This window comes from Miniopterus natalensis, chromosome 8 (genome assembly GCF_054644295.1).
Source record: "Miniopterus natalensis isolate mMinNat1 chromosome 8, mMinNat1.hap1, whole genome shotgun sequence".
Taxonomy (NCBI): Eukaryota; Metazoa; Chordata; class Mammalia; order Chiroptera; family Miniopteridae; genus Miniopterus; species Miniopterus natalensis.
The window spans coordinates 21,757,911-21,776,011 of record NC_142088.1 but is presented as its reverse complement, the minus strand read 5'-3'; the positions used below and the strand labels follow the sequence as shown (position 1 = coordinate 21,776,011).

General features: G+C 35.0%; 1 protein-coding gene across 3 annotated transcripts in view; it reads left to right on the top strand.

Moving 5' to 3' along the window:
* The window catches only part of CYP20A1 (cytochrome P450 family 20 subfamily A member 1), a 34,789-nt gene that overhangs the window by 9,967 nt on the left and 6,721 nt on the right, over window positions 1–18,101 (top strand). For 2 of the 3 annotated variants that reach the window (XM_016208886.2, XM_016208885.2), the window contains 6 exons: window positions 4,078–4,156; window positions 7,303–7,418; window positions 8,233–8,287; window positions 11,902–12,022; window positions 15,414–15,525; window positions 17,047–17,111. In XM_016208886.2, the coding sequence (XP_016064372.1) occupies window positions 4,078–4,156; window positions 7,303–7,418; window positions 8,233–8,287; window positions 11,902–12,022; window positions 15,414–15,525; window positions 17,047–17,111 (548 nt within the window). Of the gene's footprint in view, window positions 1–104; window positions 2,318–4,077; window positions 4,157–7,302; window positions 7,419–8,232; window positions 8,288–11,901; window positions 12,023–15,413; window positions 15,526–17,046; window positions 17,112–18,101 lie in introns of those variants that run through there. The other variant, XM_087819661.1, reaches the window with a different exon arrangement.

Here is an 18,101-nt window from a genome sequence, read left to right as displayed (position 1 = left end):
ATAAGGCTTAAGATTGTCTAGTATAGAATTTCCTTGTTTTGGGCTAAACACAACAATGCAAGCAAAGATAATTGTCTCTTTCAAAAATGTAAGAATTACTTTTTGCAATTACTTTTTGAAATTTAAAAATTAGATAACTAAAAAAATTTTCTTTTAATACTTACCAAGTATATTATAAAATAATACTGAATTCTAGAATAAAGAAAAAACTAGTCTTAATACAACTAGACTATGTCCTATATAGAAAGGAGGTAAAGCCAGTAAGCATTAAAATGCTAATGAGATGAATGTGGTTTGAAGAAAGGCTAATCTAGTTTGAAACTGATTTGTTGTCTTCCCTTTCTCGATTCACATGTGGGATTGATTTTCTTCTTTTTAAAAAAAAACTAAATTTTAAAGTTAAAGTGTAGTTGACATACAACATTGTATTAGTTTCATGTGTACCACAGAGTGATTTGACGTTTGCATACGTTACTGTGTGATCGCTGCGATAAGCCTAGATACCACCTGTCACTGTGCAGTTGCTCTGATGCTATTGACATTCCCTGTGCTGTACGCTGCACCCCTGTGGCTTGTTTATTTTATGACCGAAGTTTGTACCGCTTTTCCCCCTTCACTTTTTTTCACCCACTACCCACCTCCCTGTCCTGGCAACCATCAGTTTGTTCTCTGTATCTGTGGGTCTGTTTCTTTTCTGTTTTGCTTATCCAGTTGTTTTGCTTATTTTTTAGATTCTACATGTAAGTGAAATCATAGATTTGTCTTTCTCTCTCTGACTTATTTCACTTGGCATAATACCCTCTAGATCCATCCATGTTGTCGCAAATAGCAAGATTTTATTCTTTTTTATTCCCGAGTAATATTCCATCGTGTACCTATATCACATCTTCTTTTTTAAGTGAAAGAGTGCAAAGGTTTATTGTGTAAAGAAAGCAAAGCTCTCGGCATGTGAGAGGGGTCCCGAAAAGGGTTGCCCCCACATCTTTATTTTCCTCTATTGATGGATGCAGGTTGCTTCCATATCTTAGCTATTGTAAAGAATGCTGTAGTGAACAGAGGAGTGCATATATCTTTTCAAATGTTTTTATTTTTTCATTCTCTTGTTCTCATTTTCTTTGGATAAATACCCAGAAGTAGAATTGGTGACTTATATGGCAGTTCTATTTTTAATTTTTAGAGGAACCTTCTATACTGTTTTCCATAGTGGCTGCACCAATTTACAATCTCATCAACAGTATACAACCTCACTAACAGTCCTCACATCCTTGCCAACAGTTTTTATTTGTTGACTTTTTGGTAATAGCCATTCTGAGAGGTTTGAGGTGGTATCTCACTGTGGTTTTGATTTGCATTTCCCTGATGACTAATGATGTTGAGTGTCTTTTCATATGTCTGTTGGCCATCTGTATGGCATTCTTCACAGAACTAGAACAAATAACAAATCTCTTTTTATCAATTCAATATTTAATTTATTTGATTGTAATTGTACTTAGGTCATTTACTTTATGGCATATTGGATCACTGAGAGATTATTTCTTATTTTATTCAAATCTATAAAAGTGGTTAAATAATCAAGGTAATATGTTTAAAACAAAAACCACTAGTAACTGGCTTAACACCTTGTCACTCACTGTTTAGTGTTGTATTTTTTCCATAAAAATAGTTTTATTTCTTGTGTTTGAAGATTTAAAAAATGTACATTTTTTTATAAAACATTCAATAGCATAAGAATAAAAGTAGAAAAATCACTCTAAATTCCATTTCCTAGATAAACTATTCTGTGTACCCAGGCACAGTAAATAGGTTAAGGAATTCCTAAAATACCTTTATATTATAATGAAGAATCAATTTTTGACTCATTTATGTCCAATTTTTTCATGTTGATTAGATAGTATTTTTAAAATGAGACCTCTACTGGTATTTCCAGGATTTTCTTCCAAAAGCTGCTGATACCCATTCTGCATGTTTTTGTGCTGTCAAATTTCAAAGTAGAAATAATTTCAAACTTACCGAAAAGTTGCAACTAGTACAAGGAACTCCAATGTATCTTTTACCGAGGATCCAAGAAGAGTTGTTGGAATTATACACTGTGTAGCCTTCTCAGATTGACTTTTTTCCCTTAGAAATAGGCATTTGAACTTCCCCCGTGTCTTTTCGGCTTGCTAACTCATCTCTTTTAGCACTGGAGACTGTTCCATTGTCTGGATGAGCCACAGTTTATCCATTTACCTTCCAAAGGACATCTTGGTTGTTTCCAAGTTCTGACAGTTGTGAATAAAGCTGCTATAAACACCTGTGCACAGGTTTTTGCGTGGACGTAAGTTTCCAAACTCCTCTGAGTGAATATCAAAGGTTGGGGTTGCTGGGCTTTATAGTAAGAATATGTTTAATTTTATAGCAAACTGTTTTTGTGGATTCTATTGGTATATCCTCCAGCTCAGAGGCTGTTTCTAAGCTGTGACCAGTGTACTAGTAAGTGTAGCAAAGGCGTTCTTCATTTCTGTTAGAGTTTTTGATCTCTAGCTTCCCTTTTTTGGTTCTTTCCTAGGATTTCCATCTCCCTGCTCACAGTGCCTGTCTTTTCTTGCTTGCTGTGTACTTTAGCCTTTACCTGAGGCTATTTTATAGCTTTTTACTGTATTATCCTTTAGAGGCCTTAGCATATTAATCATTGTTATTTTAAATTCCTTGGTCCTGGGAGCCCAAGGGGATTTTTCCACCAGCATTTACTGTGGGAACCTGGTCAAGCTTCTAGAGGCAATTCTCACAGTATTTGGGGGGCCTCCCTCCCATGAGTGGGTCTCCTTAGAGGAGTTTTTAATCCCAGAGTTGTGAATATTGAACCTCAGCAGTTTGTTAATTGCAGTTCCGGTTTTCACAGCCCAGCACGGTTCCCGAGGTGATTTCTGCTTGTTAAGTCTTTGGGTAAGACGGGACTTCCTGTTGGGCTTGTCTCTCCTGTCTTGGGGCTTCAGTTTGCCCCGCATCTTCCTGTGTCTTGAGGACCCAAGAAGAGTTGTTGATTTTTCAGTCTGTTCAGCTTTTTGTTGCTGGGATGGAGTAGCTCAATGAATTCAACTTTTTTATTATAAATTGTTGCTCTGTGCTCTGTGTCATGCTTTGAAAACTCCTTTCTCGCTTTAAGGGTATTCCCATTGTAAATATTTACTATATATCTTTATCGTACTTTTAATAGTTAACATTTTACATTAAATAATCTGTAAGGCATATCTTTGTCAGGTAAGAGTTGAGTGCTCTTAACTCTATTAATAATTTAAAAAATATTTAGCGTTGATTAATAAGTGGTGTGTTCTTTCCCAAGTTATCTAAGAACTTTTGAATTATAAACAAGTTAAAGTCTTTTCAGGGGCTATTCACCCAATTTTGAAATAATTGGAAGCCTATTATGTTGTTTATCTCAAAATCTTAGACTAATATTTAACCTTTTCCTGCATCTATCTTATCAGTATCCCAGGTGAAGTAAAAGTTGGTATTCCCAGTGAATTCCCTATGAATTATTTATCCACTCATGCCATAATAATAAAAAATTGAGAACTGACTATATTGCTGTGTTCTTTTCCTCTCCATTCTTATACCTTTTCTTAAAGCAAGGAACTTTTTTTCTTTTTTCTTTTTAAATTTGTTTTTATTGATTTTAGAGAGAGAGGAAGGGAGACAGGGGGAGAGAGAGAGAGAGAAACATTGATCAGTTGCCTCCCACACACACCCTGACTGGATTGAACCTGCAGGCTGGGTATGTGCCCTGACCAGGAGTAGGACCTGCAAGCCTTTGGTGCAGGGGATAACTCTTGGCCAACTGAGCCACACCAGCAAGGACAGAAAGGAACTTTTGACTTTTTAGTTATAATTAGTTTGAAAATGTCTTGACTGAAATTACTAAAATGTATTTGCACTATTCTGAGAGACTGTGGAGTAAATGATTATGTAGCTTACTTAGAAGGAAGAACTTATCGGTTCTGTTGGTGAGATAAGAGTTCCTCAATTACCTGCTTAGGTTGCTTGGTATTATTTAGAAAATCTACATATTAGATAGTGGATATGTTTTCCTATTTTCAGGTTTGGTCCGAGATTGGAAAAGGCTTTTTAGATGGATCACTTGATAAAAATACTCCTCGGAAAAAACAATATGAAGATGGTAAGTTTGCCACCCTTAATTTTTAGTAAGGACAAAAGAATATGTGCTCTATTTTAATAGGATTATCTTGGAACAATGAAATTATAAGTAAGTCTTGTATTTTTCCTCTCTTTATGTTTTTGACCACATTTCCTATAAAGAAATTTCATCTTAAACAAAAGAGAGGAAAAGCAGTGAATTAGTAAATGAGACTCTAGCACTCACTGCAGAATGAGAATGCTGTAGAGTTGGTATAACCTACAGGATTAGTGGAAGGTAGAAGTGTACAATCCTGGGAAAGCAATTTGATTACATGTGTTAAGAATCATAAATGATATATGAAATTATCTAGAACAAGAAAAATAATCCTTGAATATTTTTATTCCTGTTATTTCTGCAAGTAGAAAACCAGAAACAGCCTAAATGTCCAACAATATAGGAACTGTTAAGGAAATCATATCAACATGATTAAATATTTTGTAGATATTTGTAAAAAATGTAGCAACAAAAAATTATTTTCATTATAACATTGAGTGAAAATATTTTCAAAATTGCTTGGCATTTGTTATAACTTTGTAAACGCAACACAGAAAAATAGCAATTTTACTTTGAGATGGCTCCCCCAAATTATTCACCCCCTTTTAATTTTATTCTATATATTCTGTCAGTAATTTAATTATTGTAATGCTTTAATACCTTTATTCCAAGCTTCTTCAATTCGTTTTTTGGAAGTAGGCTGGGTAAATTAAAATATATAAACTGCATTGGAATAATGTATTGCTTCTCAGGATTCTCTTCCTTTATTCTTTCAACAAATGTTTATTGAGGCCCATAAGTTCTAGGCTCTCTTCTTTGTATAGAAGACAACAATCCCTGTCCTTACCATTCTAGTGATCCCACTGATGTCCAACATAAGTCCATTAAAGCCAATTTGATTGACACATTTTCTGCTATCTGGTTTTTGAAACCATTTGGATTTTCTTGATGAATGCATTTAGAGAAATTCCCCTTAATAAAAAAATGTATTTCATAAACATTGGTTCAGCTTATATAAATGAAAGTTTAATAATTTATAGTTTTTTATTCTAAATAGATTGTATAACAACACAAACAAAAATTCCTGTCTTTGTGGCAGCACATTCTAGTGGGAAGAGGCAGATGATAATCTAAATAAGTAAACTGAATAGTATGTTAAAAGATGAAAAGTGCTGCGGAGAAAATGAAATCAGGAAGGGGGATAGGGAGTGCTAGAGATGGGAGGTTACAGCTTTAAATAAGGTTATTAGGAAAGGCCTCACCAAGATTCGGTGACTTTTGAGCAAACAGTTGCAAGAGATAAGGCAACCAGTCAGTGCAGATCCTGTGGATGTCCTTATGTCCAAGGGAAAGGACATAATTACTTTTCATGTAGAGGAAAAGTAATTGCCAAGTCGTTAAGGTGGGGTTCTCCCTGGGGTGTCTGAGGTATAACGGGGCATGGCTGGAGTGAAGTGAGTCAAAGACGGATAGAAGGTGAAGCAGAAAATTGGGGAGAGGGGCAGATTTTGCCTGGTTTATAGATCATTGTATGACTAGGTTCTTATTCTGAGAGAGGGAGCCACTGGAAGGTTTTGAACAGAGTTATGATCTGAGTTATGTTTTTAAAGGATCACTCTGGCTGCTATGATAGGTCGTAGGTGCCCAGAGCAGAAGTGGGAAGGCTCCTTAGGGGGCTATTGCAATGAACCACGCAAGAGAAATAATGTGGAGCGGACGAAATGGCAGGCAGCAGAAAATACAGAAGGAAAAAAGAATAAGGGAGAATAATAATTCTGTACTTTGAAGACGGAGCCACCACCACTGGCTGACAGATTAGATGTGGGATGGACAAGAGGAGGAGACACCAAGGTTCTAGGCTTGAGTAATAGGAAATTAAGGTTTTTGGACAATAAGAGAGGGCAGACTAGGAAGATGCAACTTTGGGAAGAAAGATCAAGGTATTAATTTTGGATATGTTATGATTAATACGCTTCAGACACCCAAGAGGAGGTGCTGAAGGAGTTCTAAGGTACATGAGTCGGGGGTTCAGGGGAAAGAGGTGCTGACTGGAAATACAAATTTGGGAGTATTAAGTATGTAGATAGTATTTAAAGCCTTGAGACTGGTGATCACCAATCTGATGAATGTAAATAGAAAAGAGAAGAAGTCCAAAAACTGAGCCCTGACTGTGACATTCGATCATGAAAAAGTTCTAGAGATGAGAGGAAATCAGCAAAGGAGACTGAGCGTGAGCAGGCAGCAGAGTGGAAGGGAAGTGTGGAGTCCAGGAGAGGGTGGGTCCTGGAGGCCACATGGAAAGGCGTTTCCTGGAGAGTAAGTGATGAGCGTCAGCAAATGCCGTGATAGGTTAGGCCAGATGGGGACTGAGAAATGGTCTTTGGATAATTTTTTTGATTGTTGGATATCCGTTATTTATTTGATGTTTTAGGTTTCAGGAGTTTACCTTTCCGGTTATTTCAGATTTGTTTCTGTCCCTAAATGGGTGATGCCTGATTTGAGAGAAGAATGGAGTTAAGAGGACAGAATTTAGAAAGAAAGTGGTGCCCTTGCCGGTTTGGCTCAGTGGTTAGAGCGTCAGCCTGCCCACTAAAGGGTTCTGGGTTGGGTTCCAGCCAAGGGCACGTGCCTCAGTGGCAGGCTCGATCCCTGGCCCCAGTTGGGGTGTGTGCAGGATGCAACCAATCGATGTCTCTCTCTCACATTGATGTTTCTCTCTCACTCTGTCTCTCCCTTCTACTCTGAAAAGCAATGGAAAAAATATCCTCGGGGAGAGATATGTGTATGGAGGCCTCTAAGGTGCTGGCGTTGTTCTGCTTCATGACGTGGTTGTGATATTATGGGTGTTTTGCTTTATAATTATTCCTTAGACTGTATGTATATTCCTTAGACTGGATGTGTGTGTGTGTGTATGGTATGTACTTTTTTGGAACAGGTGTAAAATTTAGTAAAGAGAAGGAAAGAAAGTAGATGAACTTAAACATAAATTAGCTTTTTAAAAATTGTTGGTTTATCTCTTTTATCTTTGAAAATGTCATTCTGCAGTAGTAGCATTGTACAGAAATGTTTTAAAAGTTTAATCTGTACAAGTTCTTGTATTATAAAATCTTTTTTTGTTTTTCTTCTCTAAGCCCTTATGCAACTAGAATCTATTTTGAAGAAAATCATAAAAGAACGAAAAGGAAGGAACTTCAGTCAACGTATTTTCATCGACTCCTTAGTACAGGGGAACCTTAATGACCAACAGGTAATGTAATTGTTAAATATTTATCAAATAAAAGATACATTACACATGTGTGAAGTGCATTTTTTATTAATTTAACCCAAATGCCCTCCAAAATTCAGTAGCTTTCTTTTCTTTTACTGTACATCATCCATAAACAGTATAATATTTAGTCTCCTGTTGTTTAGCTTTTTGAAGCAGCTGTATATTATTTAATGTTTGGGTAAGCAAATATTGAGCCAAAATTCTCTGATCATAAAATAGGAGGACCTGTATGAGCCTTGATCAAGTAAACTGCTCTGGCCCCATAACCAGATGTGGCAGCTTGGCTTGTTCAGTGTGTGTCTGTTACCCCCCAGCACACCATTGTGTGGTGTTGTCAGGCAAAGGACAGAGTGAACCCATTTTGCCACACCCTCTTGTTGTAGGAAGCCTCAGCCCCGTTCTGCATGTTGCAAGCCTTCATAGAACAGAAGTGGCTTTTTGGCGCGCGTGCATGTGTGTGTGTGTGTGAGTGTAGAAATTGAATCAGGCTCCAAAGACAGTGAGTGGCAGGCTCTTCGCCATTTTTCCTGAGGCTTCATTGTTCCACCAGCCAAGCCAGAAAGAGAGGACTGAGCCAGTTTATTTGCAAAAATGTATCATGAGATAGTAATATTATAGATACATGTTTACTGCATAAAAAAAGGCAATATGATTTTTAGGTTAGTTTTTATATATTATATAGATTTTTAAACTTGAGACATCATAAAGAAATAATGTACTTTTCCCCTTTCCTTGACCCTAATTCTATACTCTAGGTTACTTTAGTATTTCTAAACTTAATTTTGTTTCCTAGATCCTAGAAGACAGTATGATATTTTCTCTGGCCAGTTGCATAATAACTGCAAAATGTAAGTATAACTCGATTCCTTCTTGAGACAAGAGTATAAAATATACAAAGGTAAAGCTATTCTAAAATAAAGGAAACACTGCTTTCAAGACCTCTTTATAATTTTCCTTCCCTCTTCTTTTTCATTCTTGTTTGAAAGGTTTGATTCACACAGGTACCTTTTTTTTTTTTTTAACCCCAGGTGTTCTATGCCACCTCTGAATATTGCCATGAAATTTTTGACACAGTTTTTGGATTGTGAATTCTAGTTAGTGCTTTTAAAATGAACTGCTATTGACACCTTTACTACTGAGCAGTGTGCTTTTCAGTTTCCTACTGAGGCATTTCACTTTGACTCCAGTTCAATCTGCTGTTATTAAGGTCTACCAGCAGAAGAGACACACCACAGAAATCATGGTTTAAAAGAAATCTTTTGTTTGATTGAGGTGATTTTTTATTTAAAAATCTAAAATTGTGTGATATGTTTTTAAGTTTCCTTACTGGTTTTCAGTTTAGCAGAGTGCCAGTCATTTATACAGTATTTGTAAAAATTTGTATATAGCTATAAAAATATATTAACATAAAATGCTAAAGGAAGTATTAAAGCATCAGTTTAAAATGTAAAAAAATTTATGTTCACTTCAAGGATTTTGTTTATAACTCTTTCTTTTGAAGGAAGTTTTCTTAAAAACGACTACAAATATAAACTTCCCATAATTTTTTCTCATTGTAAAATTGTTGACATTTAGAGATGTCCAGATATTGTAAGTTAAATGGACTTTAGGTAAGCTTGTGTCAAATATAATGTAGGGAACCTTTTTTTCTTAATCTTCACCCAAGGATGTTTTTTATTGATTTTTGATTTTTAGAGAGAGAAAGAAAAACATTGATGTGAGAGAAACATTGATTGGTTGCCCCCAACCAGAGATTGAACCTGCAACCTAGGTAAGTGCCCTGAGTAGGAATTGAACCCTCAGCCTGTTGGTGTAGGGATGATGCTCCAACCAACTAAGCCACCTGGCCAGGGCTGTACTGAACCTTTCAAAACAATGCTTATCTTGTTTTAAAATTATATTACATTAAAATATATTTTTGCCCCTTGGCCGGTTTGCGCTCAGTGATTAGAGCATTAGCCCTTGCACCAAAGGGTCACAGGTTCAATTCCTGGTCAAGGGCATATATCTGGGTTGCAGGTTCCATCCGGCCCTGGTTGGAATGCCTGTGGGAGGCAACTGATTGGTGTGTCTCTCTCACACCAATATTTCTCTCTTTTTCTCCCTCTCCTTCCACTGTCTCTAAAAATCAATGGAAAAAATGTCCTCAGGTGAGGATTAACAAGTGAAATACATATATATTTTTGCTAAAGACCTTCAAAAAATCTGAATCATTTGTTCTCTGGAGACCACAAAAAGTGACCATTTCCAAGGCTGAGTTAATATTTTAATCTTATTTGCTGTTTGTAGGGGAAATTTTCAGTGTCAGTATTTCTTTGCATGTGGGTTGGTTATTTTTTAAGTCACCTCTGAAGTTTTTGAGAGGCAAGATAAGCAGGAAACTTTAAAGTTTCTCCTCTGCTGGTTATTAGCCTTGAACCAAGGTGCTTACCTCTGCATCTTCTCCTTTTCTAAAATAAGGATTTAGCCATAGATGACCTCCAAGGTATCTCCCAACTATAAAATTGTGTCTTGGTGGTTCAATAGTATTATTAAAGAATATTTGGTGGCTTAAAAATCACACTTCTAAGCTATCCCCAGTCATACTTTATTTTTAATAGAGTTCTACAAAAGAACCAATGTTTGAGATTATTAAGCTTATACAGTTATATTAATTATAAGTGGTTATTTAGTCAAGCAAGGTGTACTGAATACAGAGTACCTACTGTATTCAGATCTTTGTGTTAAATCTTTCAGTATTTTAACTGTATAGTTTTGTAAAATTTCATATAACACATATTGTACACCATCTGCACTAGCTTTCATGTCACTTGTTTTTTCCCACTTTTAAATCATTTTTATTTTTCAGTTACAGTTGACATACATTATTAGTTTCAGGTGTATACCCCAGTGATTAGACCTTACGTAACTTACTAAGGGATCATTCTGATAAATATTGACCCTCTGTACCATACATAGTTACTGGAATATTATTGACTGTATTCCCTATGCTGTACTTTACATCCCCACGACTGTTCTGTAGCAGCCAATGTGTACTTCTCAATCCCTTCACATTTCTCACCCATCCCCAAACCCCTCCACCTGGCAGCTGTCAAATGTTCTCTGTGAGTATGTTTTTGTTCTGCTTGTTCGTTTAGTTTGCGAAACAGAAATTCTGCATTTCACTCAAAAGCCATAATAAGGAAACATATGCAGGAAAATGTTAAGGACAGGCAGTGACTTATCATGTGCCTTTTTTGAACTCTAGATTTGAGTAAATTATCAAAATAATTGAGGACTAGATAGCTATTGATTTCATTAATAATATTTAGTGCAGAAAGTGAAATATATCTTTTCTAGGCATAGGAATTGGATAATGTGTGAGTTAGGCAAACATTAAAAAAATTTAACTTTGAGGCAAATTTGTGCAGCACTTATTAGCTCAGGAAAAGAGATAATAAGTAGAGGTAGAAATTAGTGAGTGTATTTTAAAACGTTCTTGACATAGAAAAAGTAGAGCTGAGCCAAGCAATTTATATATCTGCATGGTTTAATTCTTTGATTAGTTGTAATCCCAGTGGATTACTAAAGGATTACTATTTTCTCTGTTTTATGTTCATCATGTAATTTTCTTACCTTTTCATTTCCACAATGAATTTAATCCATAAGCCATTTTAACGAAAAGTAAGCCATAAGCTAGTGATTCTCCAGTTTTGGTGTTCATCAAAATAATTGTGGTATTTGTTAGAAGTACTGATGCTTAGATCCTACCATAAACCTACTAAATAAGAATCTGTGGATTTGAGTTTGCCATCAACCAACTCCCAGGTGATTTTTGAGAACCACTGTCCTAAGCAATAAGCAGTCTGAGTTCTTGAGCCAGTATATCCTATTACAAGTAAAAATTTAGAATATTGATTTGTAGGTAAAGCTCCTGCTAACTTTGATTTGTATAAGTCATTTCATTAGGGCTGCTAAGTGAACTGATAAATCAGTTTTTGATTTTTCAAGGTTGAGTGAACCAGACAATCCATCAAAGTTATCAACATTTAACATTCCCCCCTGAAGTTAAGTTTATTATCATTACAATTTCACCTCATGTATAGTCATGGACATGGACAACAGTGTGGTGATTGCGAGAGGGGGGTGGAGAGGGGAAGGTGGAAGAGGGAGTAGAGGGGATAAATGGTGACAGAAAAATAAAATAAATTTTTTAAAAACATAGCTTCAATTACTTGCCAGTTTAAGAGAGAAATCTTCCAGGTTGCACTTTCTGTTTTGGGGAGTATTCTTTAAATATTTATGTTTTGTTCAATGAAGTATAAATCCTTTAAACAACCTTGTTTTACTTTTTTGTTTTTGGCAGCATTTATCTTCTATATTATAAAAAAAGGAAAATACAAAAAAATAAGTTTTTTTCTTATTCTGCACCCAAACTATGAGTTAGCTGTTTTCATTGTTATTAATATATATTTTCACTTAGTGTGCACCTGGGCAATCTGTTTTTTAACCACCTCAGAAGAAGTGCAGAAAAAACTATATGAAGAGATAGACCAAGTTTTTGGGAAGGGTCCTATTACTCCAGAGAAAATTGAGCAGCTCAGGTAAGAACACATTAAGAGGAGATCATTAAAAGGTAAATTTGAATTGGTTTGACTATCAAATTTAGAGCTAATGCTAACATCTAGGAAAGCTACATATCTTTATAGGACTTAAATCGTTATATTTACATAAGGTTTTAATAGGTAATTTAATTTACTTTCTAAAACCATATGGTAGCTCTGGGCAAGCTTTACATTAACCTGTATAAAATAGTATCAGTGACGTCAAGTAAGGGGAACATTCACACTTTATTGGTGGGAATGGAAAATGGAACAGTCCTGTAGGAAAACAGTGTGGCAGAACTTATAAAGTTAAACATACCTTTATCATTTGACCCACAATTCTATTCCTAGGCATTCACCCAAGAAAAATACAAACAAATGTCCACACAAATCTACATGCAAATGTTCCCAGCAATATTATTTATAATAGCAAAACACTGGAAGCAGTCCACATGTTCATCAACTGGTAAATAAACAAATTGTATTATATCCTTACCATGGAATATTACCAAATAATAAAAAGTAACACAATATAGCATTGAAGTTAACCAAACCTCCCTCATATCACTAATGAGAAGTCTCAGACATTGAGATGGCCATACTGTCCTGGGCTGGCCTCTGAGCAGATAATTCTCACCCTCTGTACAAGTCATTGACTGCATTTCTTAGTGGATTTTATTACTGTGAAGGAAAACTTTATTTCTATCACATCATTTGACACTAAAAATTGTTTAAAAGAACTTAGCAAAACCAAAGCCACAATGATAAACCAATGTATCACTTTTATGCTTGGGGTTTTATTATTTTTGGAACTATTACAAGACTTCTGTTAAACATGTTGAGTGTTAAGAGGAAACAGACTCTTGGCAAATATGGAAAACCAATTGCAGAAAATGTCTCTGCTAGAGCTTCGAGAAACACTAGGGAGGCACAGAGAAGGTTGCCCTCCTCCTTCCCTAACTGCGGAAAACAGACTGAGGAGTTGCCATGAAGAAAAATAAGACTGTTACATTGTTGTCTTTATTTTTATATTTATAGGTAAAAGACCATGAAATGATACTTCTCAATCTACTTATAATGTAGTAGAATACAACATAAAATTACTTTTCTTGAGGCATATCTGATGTAAGGAAAGTAATATTTTTAAAATAAAAAATAACTATCAATACACACAACATGGAAAGTCTCATTATGCTAAGTGAAAGAAGTCAAACACAAAGATTGCCTACAACATGATTTCATTTAGGTGGAATTATAGAAAAGGCAAAACTAGTCTAATAGAAAGCAGATCAGTGCTTGTTTGGGGCAAGGAATGTGGAGGGGATCAGCTACAAAGAGTCCTGAATAAAGGTTTTAGGGTGAGGGAACTGTTCTTGTTCTATGGTTTTGTTTTTAATATGTTTTTATTGATTCTTTATACAGAGAGTAAGGGAGAGGGAGAGATAGAAACATCGACATCAACATTGATCAGCTGCCTCCTGCACGCTCCAGGCCAGGGACTAAGCCTGCAGCAGGGCATGTGCTCTGACCGGAACGGAACCAGGACCTCCTGGTGCCTAGGTTGACGCTCAAACACTGGGCACACCCACCAGGCCTTGTTCTGTGTCTTGTTTGTGGCTGTGGTTACACAATTATATACAATTACTAAAATTCATCAAATTACACAGCTAAAATAAATGAAATTATTTTAGGTTCCACATATAAGTGAAACCAGAAACTAATATCGTGTGTCGACTGTAACTGAAAAATAAAAATTTATTTTAAAAAAATAGATGAATTTGTATGTAAGTAATAATTTAAAAGACTTTTAAAAATAGCAGCTGTGACTGCTTAGGGGATTAAAAGTCTGAGACTGGGTAACAAGCAGCCCTATCTTGGAACATCTTTCAATCAGAAATGAAGATAGGGATACAGCCATTGGGAAAAAACCTCAAAGCATGGATTTCACAGGGAGGCTTCTGGTACAGAGTCTTCAGAATGTTGGAAGTTTTATTTGTTACACTGAATATAACCATCTTTAATTTTAAGAGTAGTATATAGTTGTCTTGTGAAATTTTTATAATACAGAAGTGTATGAAGTAGAAGGGATAGAGGGTACATTCTTTGTAAATGTACCTTTAGGGATAAAAATTGTTAAGTATTTTACTACTTTTCCATTCATATATACATATGTATTTAAAACAAAAAATTTAAAAAACATTAAAAATGCATAACATACACATATAATATACATAACATATAATACATAACATATAACAGGATCCATGAGGTTCTTACAAGGATTAAAAGAGATACTGCCTAGCCCTAGCCAGTTTGGCTCAGTGGTTAGAGTGTTGATCCTTGGAGGGTCCTGGGTTCAGTTCCAGCCAAGGGCACATATCTGTGTTTCAGGCTTGATCCCTGCCCAGGTCGGGGGGCAACCAGTCACTCTCTCATGTCCATGTTTCTTTCCCTCCCCCTCCCTTCCACTCTAAAAAGCGATGGAAAAAATATCCTTGAGTGAGGATGAAAAGAAAAGAAATCAAAAAAAAGATACTGTATAGAAACTATTAACAGAACTGGCTCCTGGCAAGATTTCAATACATTTTAGTTTTATTCTCCTCATTGTGGTGCACACTTAATATTCTTATACTGTATATTAACCAAATTACCCTTCAGAAAGGTTATACCAATTTATACTTCCACCAATTGACTATCAGTGTCTTTTTCCCCATTTTTATTAGTCATTCTTTTTCATCTTTGCTAATCTGCCCAGCAAAAAAAATTGCTCTGATATGCAATCTTTCCATTGTTAATGAGGTTGAGTATCATTTCATATGTTTTCAGGCCATTTGTATTTATTTTGTAAATCACTTTTCTATATTCTCTGTCCATATATCTGTCTATTGGGGTGTTTGATTATTTCAATTGTGGATTTTTAAAGAGCTTTGATACATTAAGGATAGATTTACTGTCAGTATCTTTCCTAGTTATCTTAATTTTATGTATGATAATTGCAAATATATAAGAAATTTCATAAGCAGGTTGTTTTTCTTTATGGTTTCGTCATTGTGTCAATATTTATATAATTTTTAAGTAGAAAAGTCCTTTACTAAAATTTTAATTAAATCCTTTATAAAAAATAAAGGGCTTTTCTACTCAAAAATTATAAAACTATTGTTTTGAGTTTTCTTTGGTATTTTAAAGGATGTTTTTATTTGTTTAAATCTTTACCCACCTAGACTTTATATACATCTAATATGTAACATATCTCCAAACAAAAAAGAATTATCCTGTGACTGTTTCAAATTAGGAAGATTATGAAAGTTGTTGAGTGACATTTTGAAATGTTTCTACATTTCTAACTGCCTCTCCAAAATAAAGATCTTCAAAAAATATTTTTTTGAAACAGATATTGTCGGCAGGTGCTTTGTGAAACTGTTCGGACTGCCAAACTGACCCCAGTTTCTGCCCGGCTTCAAGATGTTGAAGGAAAGGTTGACAAATTCATTATTCCTCGAGAGGTAGGAAACATTTAAGTCACTCAGATACTCTTTTCAACTCTTAGTCTGTATTTTTTACTTTTATTGTTTAAAGTGACCAATAAATGCTACCTATTATTAAATCAAAAACACAATCATATTAAATGACAAAATAATATATGCTTGTTCTAAAGTTCAAAGAAAAGCTTTCTTTCCCATGGGTACTACTGTTAATAGTTTAGTGTGTATTTTTTTCTTTATTTTTTTCCATCACCATTTATCCCCCCTATACCTTGCTACATCTCCACCCACCACCCTCCCCCCCCGAAAATTTTTTTTTTTTTTTTAAACCTGAACTTTTTTTTTTTTTTTTTAATATATCTTTATTGATTTCAGAGAGAGGAAAGGAGAGGAAGAGAGAGAGATAGAAACATCAATGATGAGAGAGTCATTGATCGAGCCCACAACCCGGGCATGTGCCCTGACCGGGAATTGAACCCGGATCGCCTGTATCCTAGGTCGACGCTCAACCGCTGAGCCACGCCCGACCGGGCACCCCCCCCCCCGAAATTAACACACTGTTGTTCGTGTCCATGAGTTCTTTCTCTTTAGTGTCTATTTTTATAGACCTTTTTCTGTGTATGTATGTTACTCTGGGTGTGTATATACACATATATGTGCATGCATATTGAAAACTGAACTTATATGTGAAAGGTTACTCTATATATTGTTCTTTAATTTTATTCTTTTATTGAGTTTATCATGGCTACTGGCAATTGATCCAGATTCAACTCATTATTTTTAATGGATGTGTAGTATTCCATGTACCATAATTTATTTAAGCAATCCTCATAGATGGAGATTAGATTGATTTTTTTTTATTTATTACAAGTTATATACTTGTACAGGTATTGGATTGAGCTGTAGAGATGGAGTTTTTGGGCCAAAGTGCATATGTATGTTGAATTGAAATTGCTTTCTAAAAGGTAATTTATATTTTTAGGAATAATGTATGGGAAAGCTTTTTGTCTTCATATCCTCACCACCTGGGGATTTATGAATCATACATATTTTGTGAAATTTATATGAAAAATTATCTCATGATTTTAATTTGCTTTTCCCTAATCATTGGAGAGATTGAGCAGCTTTTCATATATAAAAAGTATTTCTTTTGTGAATTATCTGCTTGTAACTCACTGTTCTTTCTAGTGAGCTTATATGTTGTTTTGTGTATTATACAGACTGTCAGTTATATGGCAAATATTTTTTTCTTTCTATTATTTACTCTTACTGGTATTTATGGTATATTTTGTTTTGACTAAATCAGTTTTTAAAATTTTTATATAGTTAAGTCTGTTATTACTTTATGGCTTTTATGACATGCTTAGGGATTCCTTCCCTACTGTAAGATTACAAAATAATAGCCTCAGTTTTCTTCTATTATTTTATATTTTTATTTTGTATTCATTATCTATATTAAAAGATTATTTAGGATGAGTTGGCTTTCTGGGAGTCATTTTGTCTTTGTTAGGTCTTGATTGACTGGAGTAATTTTTTTTTTAGACACTTGTTCTTTATGCCCTTGGTGTGGTACTTCAAGATCCCAGTACTTGGCCATCACCATGCAAGTATGAAATATCTGTCACTGTCATTGTGATTATTGATTTATATGTGTTTTCATGTTTTGCATTTCTTTTCTAAATTTTGAGGAGAATTCATTATGTGACAATGATTCATTTATATCTTCTGCTTACTACGTTTTCTTTCATGAATCTGTTGTCTGCTACTCTTTTGTCTCTCCTATTACCACTTCTATCCCAAGATCTATTTAATTACTTGATCTCTACAACTATCCTTTAATTTCAGTGGAATTTTGGAATTCTTATTATTTTTTTAAAAATATATCTTTATTGATTTCAGAGAGAGGAAAGACGAGGGAGAGAGAGAGAGAAACATCAATGATGAGAGAGTCATTGATCAAGCCCACAACCTGGGCATGTGCCCTGACCGGGAGTCGAACCCTGATCGCCTGGATCCTAGGTCTATGCTCAACCGCTGAGCCACGCCCGGCCAGGCTGGAATTCATTTTTTGGTTAAGTGGTCTCAATTATTAAGTGCTTTAGTAAAATTCAGAAAATTGGTTTTGTATGTATAAGTGCTATGTGTGAGAATGGCGAGGGAGGGAGAAGATGAAGAACAGAGTTGCTTTTGTTTGCCTCCTAGATAGGCATCCAGTAAAATCTTAAGGAAATGGATTAGGATTTACTGTCCTGGAAGAAGGTTATATATTGAGTTGGTTAAGGGTAAAAGAGCTGTGTGAAAAGCAGTGGGGCAGGGCTGGTGGCATGGTTGAAGTCCTAGGAAACCTTCTTCTGGAGGATAAGGGTGGGACATATTAAGTGTTCCTATTATTTTAGTTTTTAATATTATAATGATATTAAAGGAAAGCTATTAAGTGAAATAGCAATCCTTCAAAATATGCTATAAGTAAAAATATAAGTAAATTTTATATTCCAAGTGGCTTTTATAGCAAAACTAAAGCTATGCATTGGTGGATCAGAAAATATAGGATGCAAATTGAAAAATAGTGAAAGGAATATATGCTAAAATGTAGAAAT